We start from the raw sequence: 18,789 nt of genomic DNA, 5'->3' as shown, positions 1-18,789 counted from the left end.
TAAAAAAAATTATATTTATATCTATCTATATCTATATCTATCTCTTTTTTTTACCTAAAAGGCTTGGTTTCCCAAAAATTTAACATTTTTTAAAAGTGTAATAGCAGAAAATACCCCCCAAAATTTGAAGCCCAATTTCTCCCGATACAGAAAACACCCCATATGGGGGTGAAAATTGCTCTGCTGGCGCACTACAGGTCTCAGAAGAGAAGGAGTCACATTTGGCTTTTTGAAAGCAAATTTTGCTCTGGGGGCATGCCGCATTTAGGAAGCCCCTATGGTGCCAGAACAGCAAAAAAAAAAAAAAAAAAAAAACACATGGCATACCATTTTGGAAACTAGACCCCTCGGGGAACGTAACAAGGGGTAATGTGAACCTTAATACCCTACAGGTGTTTCACGACTTTTGCATATGTAAAAAAATATTATATTATATTATATTATATTATATTATATTATATTATATTATATTATATTATATTATATTATATTATATTATATTATATTATATTATATTATATTATATTATATTATATTATATTATATTATATTATATTATATTATATTATATTATATTATATTATATTATATATTATATTATATTATATTATATATTATATTATATTATATTATATTATATTATATATTATATTATATTATATTATATTATATTATATTATATTATATTATATATTATATTATATATTATATTATATATTATATATTATATTATATATTATATATTATATATTATATTATATTATATTATATTATATTATATTATATATTATATATTATATATTATATATTATATATTATATATTATATATTATATATTATATATTATATATTATATATTATATATTATATATTATATATTATATATTATATATTATATATTATATATTATATATTATATATTATATTATATTATATTATATATTATATATTATATTATATATATTATATTATATATTATATATTATATTATATTATATTATATTATATTATATTATATTATATTATATTATATTATATATATATATATATATATATATATATATATATATATATATATATATATATATATATATATATATATATATATATATATATATATATATATATATATATATATATATATATATATATATATATATATATATATTTTTTTTTTTTTTTTACCTAAAATGCTTGGTTTCCCCAAATTTTTACAATTTTAAAAAGGGTAATAGCAGAAAATACCCCCCAAAATTTGTAACACAATTTCTCCCGAGTACAGCAATACCCCATATGTGACCCTAAACTGTTGCCTTAAAATACGACAGGGCTCCAAAGTGAGAGCGCCATGCGCATTTGAGGCCTAAATTAGGGACTTGCATAGGGGTATTCTACACCAGTGACTCCCAAACAGGGTGCCTCCAGCTGTTGTAAAACTCCCAGCATGCCTAGACAGTCAGTGGCTATCTGGCAATACTGGGAGTAGTTTTGCAACAGCTGGAGGCTCCGTTCTGGAAACAGTGGTGTACCAGATGTTTTTCATTTTTATTGGGGAGGGGAGGGGGGTTGTATAGGGGTATGTGTATATGTAGTGTTTTTTACTTTTTATTTTATTTTGTGTTAGTGTAGTGTAGTGTAGTGTTTTTAGGGTACAGTCGCAAGGGCGGGGGTTCACAGTAGTTTCTCGCTGGCAGTTTGAGAAGCAGCAGAAAATTTGCCGCAGCTCAAACTTGCAGCCTGATACTTACTGTAATCCTCTGCCCATGTGAGTGTACCCTGTACGTTCACATTGGGGGGGGGGGGGGGGGGGGGAACGGACATCCAGCTGCTGCAAAACTACAACTCCCAGCATGTACGGTCTCAGTGCATACTGGGAGTTGTAGTTTTGCAACTGCTGGAGGCACACTGTTTGTGAAACACCGAGTTTGGTAACAAACTCCGTGTTTTGCAACCAGTGTGCCTTCAGCTGTTGCAAAAGCTACAACCCCCAGCATGTACGGAAAGCGGAAGGGCATGCTGGGTCTTGTAGTTATGCAACAGCTGGAGACACACTGGTTTGCTACTTAACTCAGTGTGCCTTCAGCTGTTGCAAAACTACAACTCTCAGTCACCGACAGCCAACGGGCATGCTGGGAGTTGTAGTGGTGCATCTGGTGGTTGCATAACTATAACTCCCAGCATGCACTTTAGCTGATTGTGCAAGCTGGGAGTTTTAGTTATACAACAGCTGAAGGTACACTTTTCCATAGAAAAATGTGCCTCCAGCTGTTGCAAAACTAAAAGTTCCAGCATGCCCATAAGGGAATGCTGGGAGTTGTGGTGGTCTGCCTCCTGCTGTTGCATAACTACAGCTCCCAGCATGCCCTTTTTGCATGCTGGGAGCTGTTGCTAAGCAACAGCAGGAGGCCGTCACCTGCTGCTCCACGCCGCCGCCGCGCAGGTCAGTCCCGCCGTCGCTCCTGGGGCGCCGATCCCAACAGGAACGCCGGGGGATCGGGGTCCCCAGCACCCGGGGTGCACGTCCCGCTCACATCCTCCGGAAGAGGGGCGGAGCGGGTTGCGGGAGTGACACCCGCAGCAGGCGCCCTGATTGGTCGGCCGGTAATCCGGCCGACGAATCAGGGCGATCGTGAGGTGGCACCAGTGCCACCTCACCCCTGCTGGCTCTGGCTGAATTGTCCAGCGATCTGCGCCCATCGCCGACATGGGGGGGGGGAACGATTTCAGCAGGCATCGGGCACCGGCTCTGCTCCAGATGGTTGCAGGGGGCCGGTAAAACACATGACGTTCTCATACGTCATGTGTCCTTAAGGACTCGGAAATGGAGACGTACGAGAACGTCATGTGTCCTTAAGGGGTTAAGCCAGTACATGTCCAGGCCTGTGTGAAGTTTTCTAGAGATCCAGAAGAGGATTGGGAGAATGTCATATGGTCAGATGAAACCAAAGTAGAACTTTCTGGTAAGAACAACTTGTGTTTGGAGGAGAAAGAATGCAGAGTTGCATCCAAACAGTACCTACATGAAGCATGGGAGTGAAAACATGCTTTGGGGCTGTTTTTCTGCCAAGGGACCTGGACGACTGATCCGTGTAAAGTAAAGAATGAATGGGGCCATGTATCATGAGATTTTGAGCGAAAACGATGCAGATCTCCTCTAGATGTTTTGCGGCTGTCGCTGGATAACATTGACCTTTTAACTCCTGCCAAAGGTTTTCTATGGGGTTGAGACCTGGAGACTGACTAGGCCACTCTAGGACCTTGAAATGCTTCCTACAAAGCCAGGTGGTGTGTTTGGGCATTAAAGATGAAATGTAGCTGGGTCTTTCAGCATGACAATGATACCAAACACCACCTGGGCAACGAAGGAGTGGTTTTGTAGGAAGCATTTCAAGGTCCTGGAGTGGCCTAGTCTGTCTCCAGATCTCAACCCCATAGAAAACCTTTGGGAGTTAAAAGTCCATGTTGCCCAGCAACAGCCCCAAAACATCACTGCTCTAGAGGAGATCTGCATGGAGGAATGGGCCAAAAGTCTTGTGAAGACTTACAGATAAAGTGTGACCTCTGTTATATACCATTTGTTGGCAATGACAAAGTATTGAGATGAAATTTTGTTATTGACCAAATACTTATTTTCCACCATCATTTGCAAATAAATTCTTTAAAAATCAGACAATGATTTTATGGATTTTTTTTCCTCATATTTCTCATAGTTGAGGTATACCTATGATGAAAATTACCCCACTGTATATATCTGATAGTGGCATTATAATTATGTATACAGCCAAGTAGCTAAATGCTGTGTTCAATTGTCTAAATAATGTGTGGGATGTCCAATCATGTAATTTGAGTTGCCTGATAAGATAATTCAGGATTATTATATATCATAATGATAAATCTAGTAGCCATGAGATATGATTATATCTATATATATCTACATATATCTACCTCTCTATCTCTCTCTCTCACTTATGGCAAATTTAATCACACAAAATATACAGTTATAATTAATGATTAGCTGTGATGTCATGTGACTAGCCCTGATCTCCATACACACACTGATGTGACTACCATACACACAGATGATATGACTACCAATCAAATGTATCCAATACTTCTATCAACTCCAGTATTTTTAGAAAAATAAAAAATAAAAAAAAGATAAAAGCCACTCTACATAGGGGTCAGCTCAGTGCCTTATGGACCTTGGGTACAATATACCAATTTGCAGGTTTAGGCAATATAGGTAAAAGGCATTCAGCCATTTGTTCTTCAATTAGACCCCTCTGCACAAATTTACTCAAAGACTGGCTCTCTTTTCATCTATTGGAGGAGGGGGTGAAAGTATATTTTTCGCTTCTATTTATTCATAGAAAATTCATCCCTTTTAGAAAAAGCCCTACACTAGCCTAAATCCCAGAGTAGATAACTGACATTGATATTCAACTTTTCTATTCTGTATGTCATTTGAATTCAGCAGGAAGAAACCATCTCGGATTAGGAAGTTATGAAATAAACGTCAATCAATTCATTAATTTAATCGGAGCTACCTCTTTATGAACCATGTGCTTCATGCATAGGGGGGACCCTAGAGAATTTTGGTTTGCTGGGATTGAGCGCATTAACTGGCATAAAGGAAGGACCTGTCAAGATGTTTGATTGTCTCAGCAGAGACTATATGGATTAGTAGACTTAACATAATGGCAGGACTCCTATTCTTATGAATTAGCATGACACCATTGTTCTATTCTATGTATTGTATTAATATTTCGACATCAGTTTTAGTAATTTTAACCTCACTTACAGAGTATAAAGAGCACTTACAAAAATGGACAGGCAGAGGCCTGAGGAAGTGAAACATGCTGTTGCCCCAGCCACACCCCTGCACCCACACCACCCCTCTCTTGACGTTTGACACTATTTTGTTGATCTGGATATGAAAATAACCTTAAATAAATATGCAAAAGGCTGCAATGCTTTATGACCCTTGTCTTAACAATGCACCCTGTACATTGTATCAGTTGTCAAACAGTAAGTGGCAAGGATCAAGCTGGAAAGATTACATCCACCTGTCGTGCCATGAACTATCTATGCTGGCTACATTTTTGAGCATACTGATTGTAAAATAAAATAAAAAATTTAGTAGAAAAAAAATTGGGTATCATTGTTCTCCTATGGATATTGACCATAGGAGAAAAAAATAAAAATTAAATTAAACTTTTACTATGAAGTGCACTGTGTAAAAACAAACCCCCAAAAATTGCAAAGTTGCAGTTCTCTTTTCAATTTCTCCTTAAATAATTTTTTTTTTTTTTTTGCCATACATGTACTATGTAATCACTCATTTCATTTTTCCCTTACAATTGGTCAGACAAAGAAACCCTTATATAGGTCTGTAGACGAGCTGGGGTCTCGTTCCGGAGATTACTTGGGGAAATACGTAAAGTTTGGAAAAAGGTGACTAGGAATGTTCGCTTGCTAGCTAAGAATGCTGATTTGTTAAATTGTTTTATAAGCAAACTAAAAAGATGTACTCCCATCTCAATTAGTGTTTTAATTGTAGGGCATGTAAATTTAGACACTTGTTATATATCTAAATCTATCTATAATTGTCAAGCTTGCCTTTTCATGTTAAAGCAGATTTACTCTGCCTTTTGTTGTCTGCCATTGCCAAGCTAAAGATTAGGAAATAGCCAGTATTTGCCGGGAACCCTGGGGGAGTGATCTCAAAACATGTGTAGAGGAATAGAGGAACAGTTGCCAATAGCAACCAGATTTTTCTTCTTCTGAAAAACGAAAGAAACAAAGTAGAAAACTGATTGGTTGCTGTGTGCAACAGAACCACTCTTCCTCTACACAGGTTTTAATAACTATATTCCCTTATCTTTATGTAAACCTCAGACATACAATCTCTTCTGCTTGTGTGCAAGGTTGTACAAAACTAGCAAGTTTTGTCTGAAGTCATTCACAGAGCAAGATGTCAAGGGCCTTTGGCGCTGCATCACTAGTCATCCGACAGAGTGAAGTTCGCTCTGTACACCTGGGGTGACTGGGGTGCTGCAGAAGAAGTCACGGGTGTTCCAGCGATGGGACCTCCGCGTTCAGACATCTATCCTTTGGATAATGATACATCAATGAAAGTCTTTTCTCTGAAAACTTACCAGCCTCTCTCTTTTTTGATTTAACTTTCGGTTCAACATCGACAAGTAAGGTGTCAAGTGGCAAACTGTCTGGTAGAATGAAGTAACGAATATTATTGCCTCGAATACTTAGTGTCTCCAACTGGACCGGTTCTCTGTTTTTAACAGTCATTTTGACAGCCTTTAGATGTGTATTCATACTGACATCGACACCTAGGACATAAACAATAATTACAGTTTAAACATGTAAACTTAAAAGGTTCAATATAATTAAGCATGTACGCCCTTAAAGACCAAACCCGTTTTTTTTTTTCCCTTCAAATCGGGATATCCTATTAGAAAAAAAACTCTGGTAACGTTTAGCCAATCACAATAATTCTGAAATTTTAGGTGTACATCATGTACATAGTAAAAGTAAGCTGTGTAAGAAAGTGTCCAGCACTCCAGGAATGTGGGTAAAACACAGCTTGCTTTATTGAATTATAGGACCAAAGTCACATACAGAAATCTTGCTGACCATTTCACCCTCTCTGGGGCTTAATTGTAGAATGACAAACCATGCCATTAAAATACATAGATGTGGAGTCACATGACTCCTTACATCATTTGTATAAATTCAAGGCAAATGGAAAACCTAGAGGGAATTATATACATTTACATGTCTTAGACCTTAGTTCACACTTATGGGCAGCAGGACAAAAACCACATATAAACTTTGATTTTTAACTAAAACATTTATGCACTGCAACACTATATAGTAATGATATACTAAAAAATATATGTAATGTGCAGTACATGGCATCAGACATCTTGAGAAAAAAAATTAAAAAAAATAAACTATTTTTGTTCCTTAATTATTTGGAATATTAGCATTATATTTGTTTATATAACTTATATGGATGGTTGGACATTCGGTCTTATCCTGAAACTGCTATCATGTATCATCTACACATCATGAGCATGTTACAATTACCTTTCATTGAGGCCTTGGGGGTACCTGGTTTCCCAAACAAACCACAAATAGGTTTCCCTATTATAAAGTCTCCTCCCTCAGGTCTCCTCTGGGTCTTAATCTCACTTTTTCTGCACCTGATACTTTTAAAGGACCTGATGTCTCCCACATGGTTGTCACTGAAGTGTTTCGACAGCATAGATATGCCCACTCAGTTACCCTTGACATCTGCAAGGTGTTTTCTGAAGCGGGTTTTGAGAGAATTACTTGTGCAACCTGTATACTGCACATTACATGTCACACAGGTAGCCATGTACACTAATGACTTAGTATTACAATGCAAGTATTCTCTCATGGGGTAGCTTTTCCCTGTGTGGCATGAAACTACATTTTTGGTGAGATCCATGTTATGCATTTAGTGTGGCCACACCTCCAGTTTCCAGCTATAAACAATTCTGTTTTTTGTTTTCATATTCCCTTAAAGGGGTTCTCCGGTGCTTACACATCTTATCCCCTATCCAAAGGATAGGGGATAAGATGCCTGATCGCGGGAGTCCCGCAGCCGGAGACGCCCGTGATCATGCACGCGGCACCCGTTTGTAATCAGTCCCCGGAGAGTGTTCGTTCCGGGTCTGATTACGGGTGACATCAGGGCCGGCGGTGTGCGACGTCACGCCTCCGCCCCTGTGTGAAGTCATGCTCCGCCCCTCAATGCAAGCCTACCGGAGGGGGAGTGATAGCGAATTCTGCAGAGGCATCAGATAAAAAAATTGGAAGCCATTTTAAGAAGAGGTAAGGACATCAACATTTGGTCTTTAGGGGTGTCAGATTGGAGATTGTATTCCTGTTGGTATAACCAGACTCCTAAAGTTTTGGCCATGCAAATAGACACTATACTAGGCTTTAACAAGGAAGAAGCAGCCTCCCAGGTTTTTTTTTTAGCAAACTCTATCTCCACTATCAGAATGTCGTCTAGATAAGGGATAATTATAATCGACTCCTTCCTGAGAAGGGCAAGCACCTCTGCAAAGACCTTGGTGAAAATTCGAGGCGCAGATGAAAGGCCGAATGGGAGACCGACAAACTGAAAGTGGCAGACCCTGGACCCCCACCAGATGGCAAAGCTCAAGTATTTTTGGGGAATTTGAATGGATGGAAATATGGTAATAAGCATCTCGTAGATAGTCACCCTCACTGCCCCCTCTATCAACTGAACTGCAGATTTTACAGATTCCATCTTGAATTTTTTGTAAACCACAAATTTGTTCAAGGGTTTCAGATTTATAGTTGTACGGAATTTCCCGTTTGGTTTGGAGACCAAAAAAAAAAAAAGGGAGAAGTAATGACCTAGGCCCCTCTGAAGAAACAGATGGGGATTCCCAGTTCGCAATTTGGTTAATCACAAAAACGAACTTCACATGATTAAATCTGTTGAAGGGACCAGACTTCTTACCCTCTGGAATATCCCCATGCCTACATCATCTGCACCCCAGCTGAACAAGCTTAGGGGAGACTGGAACAAGGCTCGTTGACAAGCTGGATCCATTTCAGGACTGTTCCTTTTGGGATGCCTATATTTTGCCACAGCTGGATAGCTGTCTGCAGCACACGGCTTCAGAATGAACTCTGACCCCACTGAGAAAGATGGTATACCATCTTTCTTTGCTTCATTATGTATTTACTGCATATCGTTACAAGTCTTCTCTAGTTTGTTTTACAGTTTAGGTTTGATTTTGTTCCTGTCCTGCATATTCTTGTCCATCTGCACCCTGCCTATGTCTGTCGAAGAGGCTCGTCCTCGCTGGGAAACGATTCCTCTTCAGATAAACAGCATGCATACCAATGGTATTTGAAGTTTTTTTATTGCTATATTATGGTTTTGCATCTAGTTACATCAATGCTAATGGCCTTAACAGTCCCATATGACGTGCCCATTTGTGGAGGAAGGCAAGATATTTGCACGCTGACATTCTATGTGTACAAGAGACACATTTGTTGCCCTCAGACTCCTTTAGACTAACCCACAAGTCTTTCCCAACTATGTTCCACTCCTATTACCTTAAAGCTAGGGGCTAGCGATTGTGGCATTTTCACTTATTGATCAAGGGTGTGGAAATAAAAAAAAAAAAAAAAAATACCTACTTGTCCAAGGGACTAAAGCGGAAAAAAATCTACTTGTCCCTCAAGAAAATCCACTTGTCCTGGTAGATGAAATAATTTCAACCAAAATAATACGATCCACCCCACTAGACCACCAGGGATGCATATAAGATCCCTTTAGACTGCTGTCAACTTAGACAGAGGTGATCTAATGGTTTAATAGCGGGGAGAGCGGTCGCATATCTTAATCACTATTTTTCAGTCTTCATAGGGACTTATATATGGAGTCTTTTGATTGGAAAACATTGAACTCCGCTGTGTTACTGGGGGGGGTTCTGCTTCTCCGGTTTCTATGGTGCATTTTATTTACACTAATTTATGTGTCAGAAAATGCTGAAAGTTGCATTTAGTTACTAGATAACTACAACACCCAGCATGCCCTGATGCAGCCTATGGTTGTGTGGGTGTTGCAGCATGTTGCATTGTACAGTAGTACAGTTAAGGTTATTTTGTAACGTGCTGGGAGTTGTAGTTTTGGTTTGTGTCAGCTGCAGAGCCATAGGCTGTGTCAAGGAATACTGGGAATTACAGTTAGTAACTACAACACCCAGCATGCCCTGATACAGCCTATGGCTCTGCAGCTGACCCGAACCAAAAATACAACTCCCAGCAGTTTACACTTTATAGTTCTACAGTTCAGGTTATGGTGCAACATGCTGGGAGTTTTAGTTTTAGTTCGGGCGTGTTTGCAAGCATCCATAGGGCTCTTGGTCGGCGGGTGAGTATGAAGGGGGTGGGATTCTGGTGGTGCAATTTAGTGCGGGTGGCCAGAAACCACTTAAATAAAAATTTGCATAACTGGCAGCAGCACTTGTCAGTCCGCCCCTGTACAAAACATACATGCATACACCGGCCACTGCCCCCTATATTATACATTACATACACACATACATCCGCCGCTGCCCGCCCATCATACATTACACACACACACACACACACACACACACACACTTAAACCATACATTATATGCACACATCATACATACACCCGCTGCTGCCCCCCCATCATACACCATACATACATCTATACACAGACATCACACACACACATTACACTCACACCATACATATGCACACATACATACACCCGCCACTGATATACCCCCCCTAATTATACATTACATACATATACAACCACCCTTCCCGCCACCTGCATGCTCTGCCTCCTCACCTGAGCTTCACACCCCCCGCTCTACATTACACAAGAAGCAGGGGGGAGCGAGGACGAACACAGCTCGGGACACAGCTCCTCCCCTCCCCCACACACAGCTCCATCCCCCTCCCCCTGCTCTGTCTCCACAGGACCTCATCTACCATGGAGAGGCTGCAAGTTTGCACGGGAAAAACACAGAGCAGGAGGGGGGAGAGGACGCACTGCACAGCTCCTGACCTCCATAATGACTGCTATGTGTGAAGGAGGACAGGCTGCACTGCACAGGGCTGGGGAGGATATCTGTGTGTGAAGGAGGACAGACCGACATTGTAGCTGGGAGAAGCCCGTGCAGTGCAAAGACAGGCGGGGGGGGGGGGGGGGGGGTTGGGGGTTCTCTGAGAAGCTCCTGTGCCTCACACCGGCATTAAGAAAAATAAGGGGGAAGTCGGTCTGTCCCTGCTAGCCCGATACAGGGCTAAATCTACGAAAAATTCACCTGCCCGGAACTACTTGTTCCGGGCGTCGGGCGATAGGATTTCCACATCCCTGTTGATAGTTTGTGTGACCCTATGGGCAGATCTATCATCTTAAGTGTGCATTCTCAATAATGACACCTATACACTAGTATCCATGTACGCACCTAACACTTCCCAACTGTGGTTTTTCCGCTCCCTTATGAGGAAGATTCGCCAACTGCGCCAGGGTAAACTGGTCATGTGTGGAGATTGCAACATCACAGTCGACCCTACTGTAGACACCACATCTCGCTAGCTGACTTTATATGGAGAGGACATTTACGATGTATGGCATGCCTAACACCCTCGGGAGGGACTACATGTTCCACTCAGGGGTGCACAATGTATACTGCCGTATAGATATGTTTCTAGTCGATAGAACAGTTCTACCCTTAGCGATTGCCAGCACAATAGAAACCATCCAGTGGTCCGACCACGCATCTATCACCCTCTCCCTTAACGAACGACTGTACCCCCCCCCCCCCCCCAACATACTTGTGGTGCAGCAATCCTTTCCTCTTCTCCCACCCTGTTTCCCACTCCTGCATAGAACAATACTTAACTGACTTTTCTTACTAATGTTTCCCCTGAGACACAAACTGACACCCTTTGGAATGCCCATAAAGCTGTCCTTAGGGGGATCATTTATAAAGCAGGGAGCTATCCTGAAAAAACAGAGGGAAGCACGAATAAATGACACTCACAAACTTGTGGCACGCTGAATGAGATAACAATGCCCCTCCATGGTATTAGCTCAGGAATTAAAAAAGGACCTCAGACAAGACCTCATATGAAAAGTCACTCTGGAAATGTAAGGCCACTTATGCCCAGAGTAACAAGGCAGGTAAACTCCTGGCCCCTGCCTTAAAGCTCAACACCACACTTATTCCACCCCCGCACTAACCTTAAGCTATACACTCCTACTGCCATTTCTGATGGATTCCGGGAGTACTATGAAAACGTAACTTTTTTTTATAGAGCCATAGACTCATACTACACCATGCAGAGTCCAGTGACACACCACTGCTGGCGCTGGCCTTGGACACCGAGAAGGCGTTAGACCGCCTTCGCTGGTCGTTCGCCTTCTCGGTACTCCCAACGTCTGGGTTTTGGGGGCCCTCTGCTCACCACTATAGGCGCTCTCTACACCAACTCCTCAGCCAAGACATGTTAACGGAGCACTCTTCGGAGTTCCTCCTAACGAACGGTACAAGAGAGGGCTGCCCAGACCCCCGATTTTTATCCTTGCAATGGAGCCACTGGCCCAAGCTATCAGAGAGAACATCATAAAAGGAGTTGTGGTGGGTGGTACAGCTATAGATTTATATGCGGATGACGAGTTTGACACACTCAGACCCTGAGAGCGAGAATGTATCTTATCACATTATATGGCTCCCTCTTATAATTTGAACTCCGAGATCCAAGCCCTCCCTATAAACGTCCCACCCAATCTTAGCTCTAAACTAAAGAACGAATATCCATTCGACTGGCAATTGCAGGGGATTAAATATTTCGGCACGACTAACCCACTCACTCCCAATTATACAAATGTAACTATGCTCCTCTCCTTACCCAGACAGACTGACCTGACACGACATCTCATGGACTGGTAGAATCGCCACCTTTAAAATGCTCTTATTGCCAAAATTCCTGTACCTATTCCGTACCCTACCAATTCTACTCCGATAGATTCTTTGCGCAGGCTCATACTTTGCTCACCAAGTTTGTCTGGGCCACCCTCTCAGAATTGCCCGCTCCATACTTTCTAAAACACAAATCACTGGGAGGTCTGGCACTCCCGGACTTTAATCATTTTTATATTGTTTCCACACTAAAGGGATGGTTGAAACTTTCTAACTCTTCACCCTAGATCCACCTCGAGGGAACCATGGCCTGACCATTCTCCCTTCCGGATCTATTGCAACTGCCGTTTTGGTGCTTGCCTACACCCACCACACTGGGACCAGGTGTGTCTGCCTCTGGCTGTTTGTTCCAAATTTCATCAAATTGCTGACGTTCCTCCATCGAAATCTTCTCTGCCCTTGACCACCTTCATGCAGGCACTTCTCCCTGACACTGACTAGCTCCTGGAAAATTCGAGGCATACATACACTCAATGACTTTATGGGCCCCGATTGTCTCCAACCATTCCATTTGCTTTGTACCACATACTCCATCCCGCCATTTGATTTTTATAAGTATCTACAGCTGCGCCACCTAGTGTCCGATTTAACACATAACTAGCGACAAGAAGGGTCTAAAAATGTTCCATAACATACAGCACACTTTCATAAGTTTCACTCTAAGAAGCTTGGAAAGGGACCTCTGGAAATCCTTCCATACAGACGAAAGGTCTTCCGCCTTTACCATAGCACACAAATACCTTAAGTGTACCACTCATATTGAGGCAGTAGTAAAAACTATGCTGAGATGGTACTACACATGCGACAGATTGGCCCTTATCTATCCTTCAGTCTCTAACCACTGCTGGCGAGGCTGTGGTTGCAGGGGTACACTTCACACACTCTGGAGCTGCCCCCTAGGAGAAACTTACCGCATAGGTTGCAGGAAGCCATTTGTGGATCTGTTCCTTCACAATGACCTGTGGTCCCCACAATTCACGCTTTTGTTTTTTTAGGCATGGATCAACTCCCACAGAAAGATAGAGGATTTGCGTGTGCACTTTGCGCAATAATGTCACTTAGCTACTGGAAATCTCCTGATACTCTAGAAGTGATAGAAGCTAACAACCTCACCTGCTCATATGAGAAAATCATCTCTCTAGGTAACCAAACATATCAGTCCTTTCTTGCCAAATGGTCGCCCTGGATACAGTCCCACCATGCAAGAACGTGCTAAGAATACCATGTCCTAGTCCCAGTAGTCTATGCACCTGGCATCACCCAGCTTCCCTCACACTAGACCTATTCTCATTGATTATTATTCAATCCACCTCCCGGTATGGGCCCTCATCCGTATAATCAGACAGGCCATTCAAGTAATAGAGGCAAGTTACTATGTCAATAGGTAGGGACCTCAACTCCGTCTATTTTAGGGGGGGCGCACGTGTGTCATGTGACATTTAATCAGGCATCGCAGCTCACGGCAGAGTCACTTGGGCTATCACAGGGAGAGGATCTCTCCCTGTGATAGCCCGAAGCTGCACAGAGCTCTCATAGCCTCTGTGGCCCGTTTTGTCACCCGCCAGTGCGCTCGATCGCCAGCGGGATCGGGATCCCTATGCCCGATTGTGATGACAACCGCTTGCCTCGCCGCCCGCTGCTCTACTCCCCATCCCCTGTTAACTCTCAGGGAACGGGGAACAGAAAGTAGAGCAGCGGGCGCAGCTAAAGTAGTGCTGCACATGCGTACGCAGGTAAAGTAGTACTGCGCATGTGCAGCACTACGCAAATAGCGTAGGTAGGTTGTAATTTAGCATAGTTTAGGCACAACTCCCAGCATGCCCAGACAGCTAAAGGCTTCCCAGGCATGCTGGGAGTTGTAGTTTAGCTTAGATTAGACAGCGAAGGGACCACAACTCCCAGCATGCCCACACAGCTGAAAGCTGCCCGGGTATGCTGAGAGTTGTAGTGCAGTGAAGTCACCACAACTCCCAGCATGCCCAGACAGCTATAGGCTGCCCAGGCATGCTGGGAGTTGTAGTTTTACACAGGTATAAAGTAGTTAGCGTAGTGTTAGCGCGATTTTATCGTAGTTAGCGTAGCGTTAGCTCAATTTTAGCTTAGCTTTAGTTTAGTGTTAGCGCGATTTTACAGTTTTTAGCATAGTGTTAGCGCAGTTTTAGCATATTTAGCATAGTGTAGTGTTAGCGCAGTTTTAGTGTATTTAGCGTAGCTTAGTGTTAGCGCAGTTTTAGTGTATTTAGCGTAGTGTAAACGCAGTTTCAGCGTATTTAGCGTAGCGCAGTTTTAATGTATTTTGTGTAGTGTAGCGTTAGCACAGTTTTAGCTTATTTAGCGTAGTCTTAGAGTAGCGAGCGCAGCGTAGTCTCAGAGTAGTTAGCGTAGTGTAGTGTTAGTCCAGTTCTAGCATATTTGGCGTAGTTGTACACGGGTGTAGTGTAGCCAACTTAGTTTTACAGGCAGATGAAGTGTAGTTTAGAGCGTTTAGCGTGGGGTGTAGCTTAGCTTAGCCATAAAGTGAAGGGGCTACAACTCCCAGCATGCCCAGACAGCCAAAGGCTGTCCGGGCAGGATGGAAGTTGTAGTTTTGCAAAAGTAGCAGAGGCAGTTGCGCTCTGCTACATTAATTTAGTATACGGCCACCTGTATAGATGGCTGGATACGGTGATCACAAGGCCACTTACCCACCTCCGTTCCTGCTCAGTCACTGGACTTTTAGCAATGCAGGAAGATGACGGAGCTGGAACGGGGGTGGTAAGTTAGGCTCTCCAGGTACTAACCCATTTGTGTTTTTCTTCTCGTTTCAGATATGTGAATACGGAGGACTACATCGGAATCGGTGGACTACAACGATGACCTGCATTTTTTTCTCTTTTAATAAAATGGTTAACGAGGGCTGTGGGGGAGTGTTTTTCCTAATAAAAAGGTTTTAGCTTGTGTGTGCTTTTTTTCTTTATTACTTTACAGGCTTAGTAGTGGAAGCCGTCGTGTAGATGGAGTCCATAACCAAGTCAGGGCTTAGCGTTAGCCCCAAAAACAGCTAGCGTTAACCCCAAATTATTACCCCGGTACCCAATTCCACAGGGGTACCGGGAAGAGCCGATACCAACAGGCCCAGGGTGCCAAATATGGTGCTCTTGGGCCTAGGCGGTAACAGGCTGGCGTTATTTAGGCCAGTAACAATGGTCCCCGCCCACCCTGGTAACGTCAGGCTGTTGCTGTTTGCTTGGTATTTGGCTGAAAATGAGAAGACAGGGAACCACCCACAGTTTTTTTTTTTTTATAAACAAAAAAATAAATAAAATAAACTGTGGCTCCCAGTCTTTTCATTTTCAGCCAAATACCAAGCAAACAGCAACAGCCTGACGTGACCAGGGTGGGCGGGAACCATTGTTACTGGCCCTCCCCAGCCTAAATAACGCCAGCCTGTTACCGCCTAGGCCGAAGAGCGCCATATTTGGCGCTCTGGGCCTGTTGGTATCGGCTCTTCCCGGTACCCCTGTGGCGTTGGGTACCGGGGTAATTTGGGGTTAGCGCTAGCTGTTTTTGGGGCTAATGCTAAGGCCTGACTTAGTGATGGACTCCGTCTACACAACTGCTTCCACTACTAAGCCTGTAATGCACTGCTAATAGTCCAGTGACGGAGCAGGAATGGAGTTGGGTAAGTGGCCTTGTGATCACTGTATCCAGCCAATACAAGTGGCCGTATACTACATTAACGTAGCAGAGCGCAACTGCCTCTGCTACTTTTGCAAAACTACAACTTCCATCCTGCCCGGACAGCCTTTGGCTGTCTGGGCATGCTGGGAGTTGTAGCCCCTTCACTTTATGACTAAGCTAAGCTATACACCACGCTAAACTCTCTAAACTACACTTCATCTGCCTGTAAAACTAAGTTAGCTACTAGAGATGAGCGAACTTCCAGTAAATTTGATTTGTCACAAACTTCTCAGCTCGGCAGTTGATGACTTATCCTGCATAAATTAGTTCAGCTTTCAGGTGCTCCAGTGGGCTGGAAAATGTGGATACAGTCCTAGGAAAGAGTCATCAACTGCCGAGCCGAGAAGTTCATGACGAATCGAATTTACTGTAAGTTCGCTCATCTCTACTAGCTACACTACACACGTGTACAACTATGCCAACTATGCTAGAACTGGACTAACAGTACGCTAACTACTGAGACTACGCTGCGCTCATTACTCTAAGACTACGCTAACAATACGCTAAAACTGTGCTAATGCTACACTAAATACATTAAAACTGCGCTAAAACTAAGCTACGTTAAAACTGCGTTTACACTACGCTAAATACACTAAAACTGCGCTAACACTAAGCTATGCTTAATATGCTACAACTGTGCTAACACTATGCTACGCTAAAAACTGTAAAACCGCGCTAACACTAAACTAAAGCTACGCTAAAATTGAGCTAACGCTACGCTAACTACTTTATACCTGTGTAAAACTACAACTCCCAGCATGCCTGGGCAGCCTTTAGCCGTCTGGGCATGCTGGGAGTTGTGGTGCCTAAACTATGCAAAATTACATTCTACATATGCTATTTGCGTAGTGCTGCGCATGCGCAGTACTACTTTAACTGTGCACGCATGCGCTGCACTACTTTAGCTGCGCCCACTGCTCTACTTTCTGTTCCCCGTTCCCTGAGAGTTAACAGGGGACGGGGAGTAGAGCAGTGGGCGGCGAGGCAAGCGGTTGTCAGCGCTATTGGGCATAGGGATCCCGATCGCGCTGGCAACCGATCTCGCTGGTGGGAGTCAAGTGGATGACAGCGCTATCGGGCATAGGGATCCCGATCGCGCTGACGGGTGACAATAAAACGGGCCACAGAGGCTATGAGAGCTCCGTGCAGCTTTGGGCCATCACAGGGAGAGATCCTCTCCCTGTGATAGCCGAAGTGACACTGCCGTTAACTTTAGTTTTCCCCATCCTGCCCAACACAATAGGCGGGGCAGAACAGGGAAACGACAGAGAACAAGGCGCCGAAGATAAACTTACCCATCCGGAGGCAGCGGGCGATGGTGAGTTGCCTAGCAACAGCTGGAGGGTCCAGTGGTCTAAACTGTATGCCTCCAGATGTTGCAAAACTGCAAATCCCAGCATGCCCAAACAGCAAACAGCTGTCTTAGCATGCTGGGAGTTGTAGTTTCATACCTCGAGCTGTTGCATAACTTCATCTTCCAGCATGCCCTTCGGTGATCAGTACATGCTGGGAGTTGTAGTTTTGCAACAGCTGGAGGCACACTGGTTGGAAAATACTGAGTTTGGTAACAGAATCTAACTGAAGGTTTTCCAACCAGTGTGCCTCCAACTGTTGCAAAACTACAACTCCCAGCATGCACGGTCTCAGTACATGCTGGGAGTTGTAGTTTAACAGCTGGAGGTTTGCTGCCCCCCCCCCATGTGAACATACAGGGTACCGTATATACTCGAGTATAAGCCGACCCGAGTATAAGCCGAGACCCCTAATTTCAACCCAAAATCCCAGGAAAAGTTATTGACTCGAGTATAAGCCTAGGGTGGGAACTACATCATCCCCCCTGTCATCATCCAGACCCGTCATTAACATCCTCATCATCATCACCGCCTGTCATCATCCAGACCCTCATCATCACCTGTCATCATCCCACACATCCCCCCTTCATCATCCCCTTGTCATCATCCCACACCCCCCCCCCCCCTTCATAATCCGCCCTCAGTGGTCTTCAACCTGCGGACCTCCAGAGGTTTCAAAACTACAACTCCCAGCAAGCCCGGGCAGCCATCGGCTGTCCGGGCTTGCTGGGAGTTGTAGTTTTGAAACCTCCGGAGGTCAGCAGGTTGAAGACCACTGCGGCCTTCGACATCATCCAGCCCCCTCTCACCCCCTTTAGTTCTGTACAGTACTCACCTCCGCTCGGCGCTGGTCCGGTGCTGCAGGACTGTCCGGAGAGGAGGTGGTCCGGTGGGATAGTGGTTCCGGGCTGCTATCTTCACCGGGGGCGCCTCTTCTCCGCGCTTCCGGTTCGGAATAGAGGCGTTGCCTTGACAATGACGCAGAAGTACGTTGGCAATGAACGTACCTCTGCGTCGTTGTCAAGGCAACGTGATTATTCTGGGGCCAGGCCCGAAGCGCTTAGAAGAGGCCTCCCCAGTGAAAATAGCAGCCCGGAACCACTATCCCACCGGACCACCTCCTCACCGGACAGTCCAGCAGCACCGGACCAGCCCCG

General features: G+C 43.6%; 1 protein-coding gene across 1 annotated transcript in view; it reads right to left on the bottom strand.

The window, feature by feature from the left end:
- SNRPD1 (small nuclear ribonucleoprotein D1 polypeptide) overlaps positions 1-18,789 on the bottom strand; it is a 69,663-nt gene that overhangs the window by 41,258 nt on the left and 9,616 nt on the right. Inside the window, exon 3 of the mRNA XM_056520229.1 lies at positions 6,159-6,350. Within this exon, the coding sequence (XP_056376204.1) occupies positions 6,159-6,350 (192 nt within the window). The remainder of the gene's footprint in view (positions 1-6,158; positions 6,351-18,789) is intronic.

Source organism: Hyla sarda, chromosome 5, assembly GCF_029499605.1.
Source record: "Hyla sarda isolate aHylSar1 chromosome 5, aHylSar1.hap1, whole genome shotgun sequence".
Lineage (NCBI taxonomy): Eukaryota > Metazoa > Chordata > Amphibia > Anura > Hylidae > Hyla > Hyla sarda.
Note: the sequence above shows the minus strand (reverse complement) of the source record. Positions and strands in the feature narration are given on the sequence as shown.